A 12,815-nucleotide genomic window follows, 5' to 3' on the forward strand; every position below is an offset into this window, starting at 1 on the left:
AAATAAATAAATAAATAAATAAATAAATAAATAAATAAATAAATAAACCAAGACTTAGTATAGATATGTAACAGTCAGCTGAAAGTATTTCCCAAAACTCAATCCAATTTTCTATGTGAAACCCAAGCAATTCTTCAAGAAGCAACGTCTCCCCTTTTTTTTTTTTTTTTTTAAAGATTTTTATTTATTTGACAGAGAGAGAGAACAAGCAGGGGGAGAAGCAGAGGGAGAGGGAGAAGCAGGCTCTCTGCTGAGCAGGGAGCCCGATGTGGGACTCGATCCCAGGATCCTGGGATCATGACCTGAGCTGAAGGCAGATGCTTAACCCACCGGGCCACCCAGGCGTCCTCCCCTTTTTTTAAAAAAAGATTTTATTTATGTGTTTGTCAGAGAGAGAGAAAGAGAGCATGAGCAGGAGCAGAGGCAGGCAGAGGGAGAAGCAGGCTCCTCGCTGAGCAAAGAGCCAATGCGGGACTCCATCCCAGGACCCTGAGATCATGACCTGAGCTGAAGGCAGATGCTTAACCGACTAAGCCACCCAAGTGTCCCACAACGTCCCTTTTATTAAGCAATAGTACTGTATTGTCTCCTTCCACTAGAAATCAAGCTCACTGATCATAGGGACTTTGTTTGCTACATTCCCAGTGCTTAGAACCATATTGGGCATGCTGGAGTGCTTAATAAATATTTACTGAATAAATGAGTGAATGAATCTGAAGGAAGTAGACAAATAGATGAATTTTCCCCAGTTTTCTGTGGAAAGCAGGGTGTTTCTCTACTTTTTTATCATACATATAATGTATGATAATAAAAATCCAAGGGGTTTCACAAGGATCTCACACTTTCTGGGATGAGTCTTCCAGATGTCTGGGAGATTGTGGAAAGACTACCGAAAGCTCAGTTGGGTGGCACTAACTCTATGACTTCCATGTAGCCCACGTAACGGTAGGCATGAAAACAGTGAAAGGGTAAGACCTCAACAGGCAGCCCAGGAGGCTGCTGAGCGGTGTTCCTCAGGGAGTGGGCTTCCCAACTTCTACACACTAGGGGAGTCATTTTTAGTCTGCACTCAATCTGGAAGACAAAAACAAGAGGAGATCCAACCTGACTCGTCCCGCTGTAGTGTGGCAGAAACAGACACAGGCCACAGAGGAGAGGAGAGGAGCGGAGTGGCGGTGCAATATAACAAGGAATTGATGCCTAATAGAATGAGTATCTGAGGGTCACCCAAGGGGAGCAGCCCCAGCTGAATGCAAGAGTTGATGAAGACGAATTTGCCATGGGGGCAGCACCACATCATCAGCACTCAAGGCAAAAGGACGGTTAGGGCTATCTGCCATCTTATGGCACATGAAATGTAGACAATATTGGCCTGTGGAAGTGCAGAACCCATCCCAAGATTGAATCACTTTCCCAAGGGAGTTGTATTCCCAAGTCCTCACAGTCTCAACTTTTACTCTTCAAGTCCCTGCTTAAGCATCCAAGAGTTTTCTTCTTAAGAACACTTTCAGTGTTCTGTCTTCTCAGACAATAACATTCTACCCTGCAAGAAAAGAAAGGCACCATCCCTAAGCAAACCTCTATGACAAAAAGCAGCTTGAAACACAGAGGAAGAGGATTATAAAAAAAAAAAAAAAGAAGAAGAAGAAGTCTAGCTTCTTTAGCTTCAATTGATGAGGTGTTGGAAGTCAATATGAGAGCCTGACAGTATCGTTGGTTACAATTTACACATATAAAACCATATTTTATGTAACTATCATAAACGGGTTCTCCTTTTATTTTATAGTTAGGAAACAGGACGTTGTTAATGAACTCTTTTGTTGTCTTTATAAAGCTTCTAGTTAAAGAACTCCTCAAGACATTTTGGATTGCTTGAACCCAGCGAGCCAACGCTGATGATTTCAGGCAAATCCTGATTCTCAGTAAGCAGAACTCTGTAGAGAAAGTGGCTCACTCTGTGCTCCTATATGGGTGTACTATGTGTTATACAACATGTTGTCTGCCATTTAGCAGAAGAATATTTTGATAAGAACTAAGATAATTTAAAAACAACACAAAACTGTATACTCTGCAACAGACTAAATCTTACAATCTGGAGTAGCAGAGTTCTCAGACCCCCAGACCAGAAGCCCTGGCATTCCCTGGGAACTTGCTAGAAATGCAGGCTCCCAGGACCCACCCCAGACTTCCTGAATCTGCAACCTAGAAACTCTGGGTTTAGGGCCCAGCAATCTAAATGTTAACAAGCCCCCAGCTGATGCTGATGCCCTGAAATCTGACCTTCATTGTTTCAACCCACCATGCCTCCAGAGCCTCACAGTAGTCCATTTAGAATATAGCCAAATGTCACTGCAATTCCTGAATTATGCCTCTTTTCATCACTAGGTCCTTTGATTCACGACCTATAGCCTGGTCCTCAGATGACATGGTTTCCCTGTTGGCAGCCACTCACAGCTCTCTACCAGTATATCTGCTCCCTGCTCTGCCCTCTTGGGTCCTTCTACCTGTGTGTTTGTTGGTCATGCCGTGCTCTGCAGGGGTGCAGGGTTTAGCCTCAATTGCTCTGCTCATTCACTGTTCAGAGCTTTCTCGACACCTTCTAGAGTAGCCAAAGATCCCTAGGGACAACCTCCATGTTCCTGTCCTAGAACTACCAGTGGGATTATTAAAACACAGTGCCAGATCAGGGAAATGCAGATCAAAACCACAATGAGACACCACTTCAGACCGGTTTCACTCATATGTGGAATCTAAGAAACAAAACAGATGAACAGAGGGAAAGGGAAGGAAAAATAAAATAAGATGAAAACAGAGAGGGAGACAAACCATAAGAGACTCTTAACTATAGGAAACAAACAGGGCTGCTGGAGGGAAAGGGTCCGGGGATGGGGTAACTGAGTGATGGGCATTAAGGAGGGCGTGTGATGTAATGAGCACTGGGTGTTCTTTGCAACTGATGAATCACTGACCTCTACCCCTGAAACTAATGATACACTACATATTATCTAAATTGAATTTAAATAAAGAATTAAAAAAAAAAAAAAACCAGTGCTGGGCCCCATCTCAGAGTTTCTGATTCAGTTGGTCTTGCATATAGCCCGAGAATTTGCATTTCTAACAAGCTCCTAGTTGAAGTTGTTGCTGTTGTCTGGGGACCACATTTTGGGAATCACTTGAAAGCCAAAGTCACTAACTTATTTGTAGGTGAGTACCTAAAAAGAAAAGAAAAGAAAAATCAACCAGACCTGCCCCTTCCCCAAATGACCGCTTTGTGATGTTCCCTAAGAAATCCTAAGTATTCATCAATTAAGTCAGTGTATTTATTTTCACTGGTAATTAAATTCCACTTACTTCAAAAAAAAGTTCTGAGGTAACCAAAGTTACCTGTCAGCCGAAACAGTCAGTTTACCCAGTGAGCTCAGAGAAATGCTGTTCCTCCCCGGGGGAAATAGTGAACTCTGTTGCTCTTCCAATCTGCTGGCCTTGGCCCTGACTATGATTCTCTCAAGCTAATGTGAAGTGGGGTGGGGGTGGGGAGCCAGGGCTGAGAAATTTTGCTGTCGTGATGCATGACAAAGGTAGTGGAATAGGGGGAAAGAACAGAATCTTAGCTTTGAAAAGAAAGTGGGATGTGATATTAATAATCCCGCCAATGACCGAGACAATTAACCCCCACCACACACACCATCTTAAAAGGGAGGCCCTCGCTTCCCCATCCTTCCCCACCCCTTCCCCCAAGCCAAGCCAGAAATAGAACACCGCTGGCCTCTCAGGGACATTCCCTCCGCCTCATCTCCAGAGGCCACATCAGCTGCTCCCAGAACAAGCTCTGTTCTCACAACTGCACAATTCACTGCTGAAACCCTAATCTTGAGAGTGGGGCTGGGGCCAGGCAAGAGAAAATGCCAAAAGGGCAAAAGCCTCCTTCCAGATCCCAAATGTGACTCTGTAGCCCTCAAAATGGCAACTGCTGCTTGCCAGCCCCGGCCAGGTCTACAGCCCACACCAGGAGCCCACGGAGACACGGGGGGCTGCTGAGGAAAACCCCATGGAGGCCTGTGCTTTTTGCTTTCCTGAGTTTGCTACTCCACCTGGGGGTGGAGGGATCGTTCTGTGAAGGCTGTTTGGAGGGGGCCCATGGCATAAGGTCATGCATCACTTGCTGGCTCCTCCCTGTGAAAGCAGAGAGTCAATATCCAGGCTACCCTAGACACAGGCCACCTCACCCTGCTGATTCAAGTGTCAAAGGTCCTGGGGGAACAGTATTCAAATGCCTCTGCTAACTGCCTTTTGCATCTCACAGTGGTTCCTCGGGAGCATAAAATAGAAGAAGTGAAACTGAACATTCACCCCTGTAGCAGGGGAGAGGAAGAGCACCGAAGGCCCTTAGTTTGGGGCCCACTCTTTTCCTGTCGGTCACACGCAAGGCCTGGCCATGAAGGGTTTCACGGCGGCCCTCCTCATCTGGACTCTCTTATCTCTCAGCCGCAGTAGCAGCAAAGCCTGGCCCACACACACGGTCTGCCGGGATGGGAGCCTGGAAGTGCTCTACCAGAGTTGCGGTAAGGTCTTTCAAAAACGTGGTCCTTTGTGTTTATGGGGAAATGAAGGCGCACAGATGGGAGCTGCGGAAGCACTGAGCTGGGGTGGGGAAAGGGTGAGAGGACCAGGACCCAAATACTTTCTCCGCTTGCAGTGGGTCTGCAAGGCCATTGAGAGCCCTTGGGAGAAGGAGAGGTGCTGGGTGGGGAGTGGGAAAGAGCCTGAAGAGGACCACAAAGAGGACAAGAAAAAGGCATTGAGCCTAAATAGAGCATTTCACTAAAACTGCAGAGCCAGAAAAAAAACGAAATGACTGAGGAGTCTATCAAATCATGAAACCTCCTTAGCTCAAAATTAAGAAGAGATGCTTCCATTAGTCACCACCACCCCAAACTGTATACCTGGACTACCTTTCCAGGTCACTGAATTCGCAAATTGAGTGAAAAGATCACGTATGTCAAAAGAGAAGATTTCTGTCCTTCCTGTGACATTCCTAGGGTAGCATTGCTCATTCATTAATTCAGCACTTACCTTGTGGCTGTCAATGCCAGGGTTTTCTCTAGGGCCAGACATAACCAAAGAGCATGAGCCATGGTTATTACCCCAATGGGGCCAACGTCTTTACCAACAAACCGCACAAGCTAAGGAATAGAATGCAGGAAACTGTTGCAGTAGGTGTCTGAACCAACACTTTGGAGTATATATTAGTCTACAAGGGCTGTTAGAGCGGAGTACCATGGACTGGGGTCTTAAACAGCAGGTATTTATTTTCTCACAGTTCTGGAGGTGGGGGTGGGGAGCCAGGGCTGGCTTCTCAAGTCCAAGATCAAGGTGTTGGCAGGGTTGGTGTCTCCTGAGGTCCCTCTCCTTGACTTGTAGATGGCTGTCTTCGCCCTGTGTCCTCACTTGGTCTGTCCTCTGTGCCTGGCTGTGTCCTAATCTCCTCTTCTTATAAGAACACCGGTCCTATTGGATTAGAACCCATCCATAGAATTTCATTTAACCTTCATCACCTCTTTAAAGACCCCATCTTCAAATAAAATCATATTCTAAGGTACTAAGGGTTAGGACTTCAACATATTAATTTGGTGGGGGGTGGGGCGAGGCACACTTCAGTCCACAAAGGGGGCCTGAGTGGGGAAAAATGAGCTCAGCTTTAGGATCACATCGTGAATGAAGATTAGAAGGACAGACTCATGGAAAAGCATGCCAGTGTGAAATATGACACTTTGGAGGTAGACAGGAAGCAAAATGCAGTTTGGACTGAAGGAGTTGGAAAAGTGATGCTCTGTCAGTATTTAAATTAGCCTCACGATAAGCTGGGGAGCAGTGGAGATGTTGCACTTGAGCAGATAGCTGATCATGCAGCTGCCACCCAGGGAGTTGCCTTGGAGAGGCTGGTCTCCAGGGCCATTTGTCCAACTTGATTTTACTCTTTTAAAAACAAGGAACACTGAACACTGAAATGCACAAAAACTTTTTTTTTCCTAATGTAAAAGAGAATGAATGGCTAGATGCTGTAGGTATTGATCTCATTACTCTTGCTCTTCCCACGGGGATGGGATGCTTTCTGTTGGCATCTATGCATTGTAGGTGCAGGATGAGAAGCAAGAGTTGAGATGAATGGACTGCTCTGGATTTGTTTCTCCAATTCATCCTCCCATAAAAGGTTGTCATGGCTGGTCCCTCCCCAAGACCAGCCTGCAGCCTGCAGTCAAGCCTGGCACAGCCTTTCAAGTCACTGCCAAGAAAGGCAAGAGAGACGGATGCATCAGGAGAAGAACAAAAGCATATCACCCGCCTCTGGGGATAACTCCTCCCTCCAGGTAGCTGCTCCGTGGAGTCAACAAATGTCAGCACAAGCCCTGCTCTGGCCCCTCAGAGAAAAGGGATGGAGGAGACACAGTTCTCATCGAAAAGTAGTGGGAGGATCAGACAATTTAACAACAGGGTAAATGCTCTGTGTGAAGAGCCGGAATAGAGGCACATATCATGTACCAGGGCTCATGGTGGTTGGAAAGGGTAAGCTTGGGGGTCTAAACCTGCCGGGGGAAGCGTCATCAAGCTTGACCTTAACCTCAAAGAATGACAAAAAATGCTAATTATAATACCTTATGTCCGTGGAAGGTTTATATGTGCCAGGCTTAGTGCTTCCTATGCATTATTACTTTATGGATGTCTAAACGAGGGTTAGAGATGTCAGGTAACTCTTCCATCCTGGGGTTCATTTTTTCCTTCTTGTTTTGTTTTATAATTTTAGAGGTGGGGTGGTGGCTCTTAGTAATGGTGGCAGAATTACATCCTGGGGGCACAGAGAAGGCATGAAGTAAGTATCTGTGGAATTGAAATGACTTGATCCCAGGCCCAGCTGACTCGAGCCTGTGCTTTAATTTCCTGCTGTCTGGAGTTTTGTCAGAAGACCGGTGGATAGAGGTGAGGAGTGGGAAGGATAACTTGGCACAGAGAATGGCATGTTGACAGCGGGGAGATGTGACCAGGCATAGAGTTCAGGGGGCTGCAGAAGGGCTGGAACACAGGGACTGCTGAGAGATGAGGTAGGAAATGTGGCAAGAGCCCGGGTGTGATGGTTGGTGAATTTGATGTGTCACCTTGATTGGGCCACGGGATGCCCTCGTTAAACACTTTCTGTGTGTGACTATGAGGGTGTTTCTAGACATTAGCATTGAAATCAGTGACCTGAGTAAAAACAGATCACCCTCCCTCCCCGGTGTGGGTGGTCACCATCCCTTGAGGGCCTGAAGAGAACAAAAGGTGGAGGGAGGAAGGATTCGCTCTCTCAGCCTGACTGTAAACTGGGACTTTGACCTCCTGCTTACAGCACTCCTGGCTATCTGGCTCTCTCGGATCTTCAGACTACACCACCAGCCTTCCTGGGTCTCCAGTTTGCAAGTGGCAGATCATGGGGCTTCTCAGCCTCCATAATCATGTGAGCCAATATCTTATGATAAATCTTCTTTTATTATACATATTCTTTCTAATATATATTTCCATCGGTTCTGTTTCTCTGGAGAAGCCTGACTAATACAGTAAGAGACGAGGTTGGGCATTCCTTTGGCAATGAGGAGGTTGCATTTGGAAAGATTCCCTCAGGGAATGGGTAGAAGAATGAATACTAGATTGAAAGCTATTCGAGGCCATAGCCAGGGTTTGTAGCCTGTAGAATCAATAATCCAGGGGGTGCCTGGGTGACTCAGTCGGTTAAGCCTCTGCCTTCAGCTCAGGTCATGATCCCAGGGTTCTGGGATCTAGCCCCATGTCCTGCTCTCTGCTCAGCAGGGAACCTGCTTCTCCCTCTCCCTCTGCCCCTCCCTGCTGCTGATGCTCACGTGCTTGCTCTCTCTCTCTCTGTCAAAAAACAAATAAAATTTTTTAAAAATAGTAATAATCCAGGAAAGAAATATGACAGGTCAAGCTAGTATCATATCAACAGCCTCAACATCAGAAGGAATCTTTGATATACTCTGGTGTCAGCAGAAAAAAAAGCAGTGTCCTAGAGCTTCTCCAAAGGTGGGTCCTGCCTCATCTCCTGAGAACCATTGAGTCATCAGGGACTGAATGGTCGCATACCCCTCCCCAGATGGAGATAGTCCTCCCTGTAGCTGCTGGATGCACAGCAGGGCAGCCCCCCTACCCCTGCTCCCAAGGCTTTCACATCTATAACATAGAACAAAGGCCATGTGTTGAGACCCTCTATCCAACCCTGGTGTTCAGATCTCCTTCATGCATGTCAGGGTCTTCTAGAATCCCAACATGCACACAGATGTGGGGTCATCATCTGACAGAAATAAAATAAAATAAAAGGATCTACTGTTTTCTGGGTTCATTTTTTCCTTCTTGTTTTGTTTTATAATTTTAGAGGTGGGGTGGTGGCTCTTAGGCCAGACAATGTCCTAAATAACACAAAAATCCTTGGGGAGAAAGAAAGAAACTCACAAGCAATTGCTGGGCTCTGAATACTGACCAGGAAGTGAGTACAGTTTTCTGGAAAAGCAGAAATCCTGTTCTGTCCAACTGTTAGTGCTACAGTAAAGAGGGACAGAAGGGGAAACAAAGCAGCCTGGGGCCTTACTTTTGCTAAATCATAAGACAATTCCCAGAGCTAGCAAAAACCCAGGGATCTCACCCCATTTACATGATACAAATGCCCACCAATATATTTATTTATATGCTGCCTCTATCACACCAGCTCACAGGGTAGATTGCAAAACTCCACAGGATTAGGGGATGAAGGAGGTAGTGGGAAAGGAGGGGGAAGGGGGGGATAATAAATCCAGGAGAAATCAGGACACATACAACTGATAAGGCAGTGTAAGAAGTAAGATCTGGGAGTCTGAGGTCAGCAAACCTCATTCCAGATCTTGGGCAATATTCTGTCTCCTGTCTTTGATTGCAAAGTGGGCATATGAGTTTTCTATGGATGCAGTAATGGTTACTGCTTGGTGGCTTAAAATGACACACGTGTATTCTTTTAGTGTTCCAAGGGTCAGAAATCCAAAGTCAACTTCATTTAGTGAAGGGCCACACTCCCTTGGAAACTCTAGGGGAGAATCTCTCTCCTGGCCTTTTCCAGCTTCTACAACTGCATTCCTTGGCTCATGGCCCCTTCCTCCATCTTCGAAGCCAACAAGGTAGCATATTGCTTCAACATCTTATCATACTGCTTTCTTCTATGCCGAATCTCCCTCTGCCTCCCTCTGATGGGGACACTGAGATTAGGATAATCTCCCCATCTCAAGATCCTTAACTTAATCCCATCTGCAAATTTCCTTTTGCTATACAAGGTGACATTGGCAGGTTCTGGGGATTAGGACATGCAGGAACCATTATTCAGCCCATTACAATAGGGATAATAATTTTACCTACCTCTCAGGGCTATGTGAGGATTAAGTGAAAAGAACTATATGAAAAGTGCATAGTACATACTTGGTACATAAATCTTTGCTGCTGATGACTTGCAAAATATTTTCTAGTCAATAGGGGTATATTTGATTATGAGCTCCCTTGAAGCAAACAAGGAAATTACATTGCTTGCAAAATAAAATTAGTTTTTAAGACGTCTAGCCTTTCGTGATACTGGGATGATCTCTGAGAGGAATTTCTACCTGAAGCGATGTGATTCCCATCCACTGTTTTTCATGGAAACAAGGAGCGAGGATTCAGCACCAAAATGCAACTCAGGATTAATTTTGCAAAGGGCTGCAGTAGAAGCTTCCATGAATTGCAGGTCTGGATTGCTCAAGGGAAAGTTAGACTGCCTATAGGACTAGCCACATGTGCTCCAGACAGCCATCCATAAATACTTTTGTTGCCATTGTTGTTTACTGTTTTGGGTTTTTTGATAAGGAGCTAGGTTGTATTTTTTGACAAGAGCCTTGAGTGTGAACCTCAGTATTGTCATTTAACATGCTTTGACATCAGCCAGGCAGAGAAGAGGGTCATAAAAAGTCAAATACCTATGACACATGCCCAAATGACTCCATGTCTCCCTTTTGATATCTCCGATACAGTCAACTTGGTCATTCCCCTGGCTCCTGGCAGTAGTCTAGGACAGGTGTTGGCAAATGACACCCACAGGCCAAATCCCACATGCTGCCTGGTTTTATATGGCCTGTGAGCTAAGAATGGTTTTTACACATTTAGATGGCTACAAGATTCAAAAGAAGAAGAATATTTGTGACATGTGAAAATTACATGAAATGCCAATTTCTGTGTCCATAAAGTTTTATTGGAACATGGCCACACTCATTTGTTTCTGTATTGTTTATGGCTTCTCCCATAAGTAGGGAGATAGTGACAATATGGCCACTGAAATATTAACTGTTTGGCTCTTTATAGAAAAAGGTTCCTGCTCCCTGGTCAAGGGTAGGAAAGAATTTCTCAAGCTCTTCTCCAGATCAGAGCCTCCAGTTCTGTGTCTTCTGGATGATTCTAACCATAGAGAGGCTGTGTGGCCAAGTAATCTTGACACCAAAACCATCATGAGTGCAGGAATTCGTAAGATACCTTTGAGGGTATCATCATTTCCATAATAATCTCCTGCTGCTGCATAACATTTTATAATTTATAACATCCTTCCATTTATAAGGTCTCATTCAATCTTTACAAATAGTCCTACAAGGTGTGTAGCATGTTCATCTCCATTTTCCAGATATGGAGACTGAAGCACATACATATTAACTATCTTATCAGGTAACATACCTGAGCCACGGTACAACCCTAAGTGTCTGACTCCATTCCCAGTGACTTAAAGCTACATTATGGAATTCCAATATGGAGCAACCCATGCGTCTGATCCCAGAAGCATAGGGTAGGGATAAGAAGAAGAGACAGCTCAAAAAGTAAGTCTTTGGGTGAGGAAGTGAAAACCCTACACTAGCAGAAGAAGCAGGAAGAGGAGGAAGGGAGGAGGGAGTGAAGGAGGAAGAGGAGGAGGAGGAGAGAGATTTGGTTTCTGATTCAAGGATTGTCCCATCCTCTCCCACCCCAGCCTCCCCTCTCCGCATGCATTCAGAGCTGGGCCAGTTTGGCTCTTCCCAAATATCCATCAGGGACCTGTAACAGCCATAGAAGAGAAGGAGCACCCACATCTACGTTTTTTAGCCCTGTGTACCAAGCTCACTTTTGTTGCAAGGTGTTTGGAAATGACATCTACCAATTTTTTTTCCATTTTTTATTTATTTTTATTTTTTTATATTTTTAAATTAATTTATTTTTTTAATTATTTTTTTATGTAGTGTTCCATGATTCATTGTTTGCATATAACATCCAGTGCTCCATTCAATACGTGCCCTCTTTAATCCCCATCACCAGGCTAACCCATCCCCCCATCCCCCTCCCCTCTAGAACCCTCAGTTTGTTTCTCAGAGTCCACAGTCTCTCGTCATCTACCAAATTTTTAAAAAAGGAAATGAAAGGTCATTCTCTTACCAGCGAGAACAGTTATTTTTCAGATGGAGCCCTCCTGTGAGGTTAGCTTACTTATTTTATAAGGAAACCCTATTTCCCCCACATCTAACAGCAGTTTTCAGGTGGAGAAATTGGTGAGTGGGGAGGGGAGAGGGAGCCCTATCTCCAGCAGTAAGTTGAGGGCTGTGGGTGGTTCCTAAGGGACCAGGGCCAGCCATCTGGGATGTTCCAGGGTCAGGGGACCATGGCATCTGGTCACCATGCTTCATAATCAACACCTGCTCTTCTCTCCTTGAAGGCAGTCAGCCTTGTCCATATCTGCCTGAATAGGTTTTGCATGTGTGCTGAAGTTTTCAGCAGGGCAGGCACTTTATCTGACCTCCAAAAAAATCTTTAATTACAAAGTCAAAATCAAGTCACGTGCATCTGAGTAATCCATCAAGATAGTCAAACAGGACAATTAATCAGACCTTAAAAATGCAAAGCATTCCTGGCAACAACTCCTCTAAAATAAAAGGTAAACTGCAAATGACCTGGCTGCAGAGCAAAGCATGTTGATAAAGCGTTGGTAGAAAAGTTATTTTAAAACTGCCCTGGAAGGAAAGGGAAGGAGGCGGAAACTGCTTTCCTCAAAGCCTAGTAATTCTGAAATAAATGGAGCATAAAACAACACAAAAGAAGCAACATTATCAAAAAAATAATAATAATGGAAAATATCACCCGCCACATAGTCATTTAACAGTACTTTAAAATATTGCACACAGAAAGCAATTTCTCTCTTCGTTTATTTTCCTGGATTAATAGGGATCTAAATACTGTACAATTAGAGAAAAGTAGACAAATAGGCAGGGAGACCACGATGCCATTTCAAAGGCATAAACAGGCACTCAAGATGAAACAGTTAGCTGCTGGGAGCATAGTGAGGTCTTTTTGTTCAAACTTAAAGGCAGAAAGTTGATTTTAAAAATAATAGTTCAGTGGCTTGGTAGCAAGAGCTCACCTGTAATTATAACTACTATTATTTTTAAAATCAATATATTTATTAAATACATATAAACATGAGTGTCAACATTGAGATGCAGACTTTTAAAGACGGGACAATTATTTTTAAAATATATATATATTTATATGAGCATCTATATATATATGAGTGTCAACACTGAGATGCAGACTTGCAAAGATGGGAAGAGGAAAAAGTTGAAAGTGAACAGGAGCTGGAGAAGAACAAATCTTGTAGGTGAGCTCTTGCTACCAAGCCACAGAACTCCTCCTGCCTGCTTCTGTGAGGTCCTTTCAGCCAGACCTCCAAGGCGGTATGAATCCTCCCAAGCACTTTTTAAAAGAGA

At 44.5% G+C, this 12,815-nt stretch overlaps 1 protein-coding gene across 3 annotated transcripts in view; it reads left to right on the plus strand.

Moving 5' to 3' along the window:
- The window catches only part of LY86 (lymphocyte antigen 86), a 126,411-nt gene that overhangs the window by 63,904 nt on the left and 49,692 nt on the right, over positions 1-12,815 (plus strand). For 2 of the 3 annotated variants that reach the window (XM_035030793.1, XM_035030794.1), the window contains one exon: positions 4,304-4,562. The exons of the other annotated variant lie outside the window; for it this stretch is intronic. In XM_035030793.1, the coding sequence (XP_034886684.1) occupies positions 4,436-4,562 (127 nt within the window). In that variant the 5' untranslated portion in view covers positions 4,304-4,435. The remainder of the gene's footprint in view (positions 1-4,303; positions 4,563-12,815) is intronic. 3 annotated transcript variants of the gene reach the window in all.

The sequence above is a fragment of the Mirounga leonina genome, unplaced genomic scaffold (genome assembly GCF_011800145.1).
Source record: "Mirounga leonina isolate KUSES-001 unplaced genomic scaffold, KU_Mleo_1.0 Mir_366, whole genome shotgun sequence".
NCBI lineage: Eukaryota > Metazoa > Chordata > Mammalia > Carnivora > Phocidae > Mirounga > Mirounga leonina.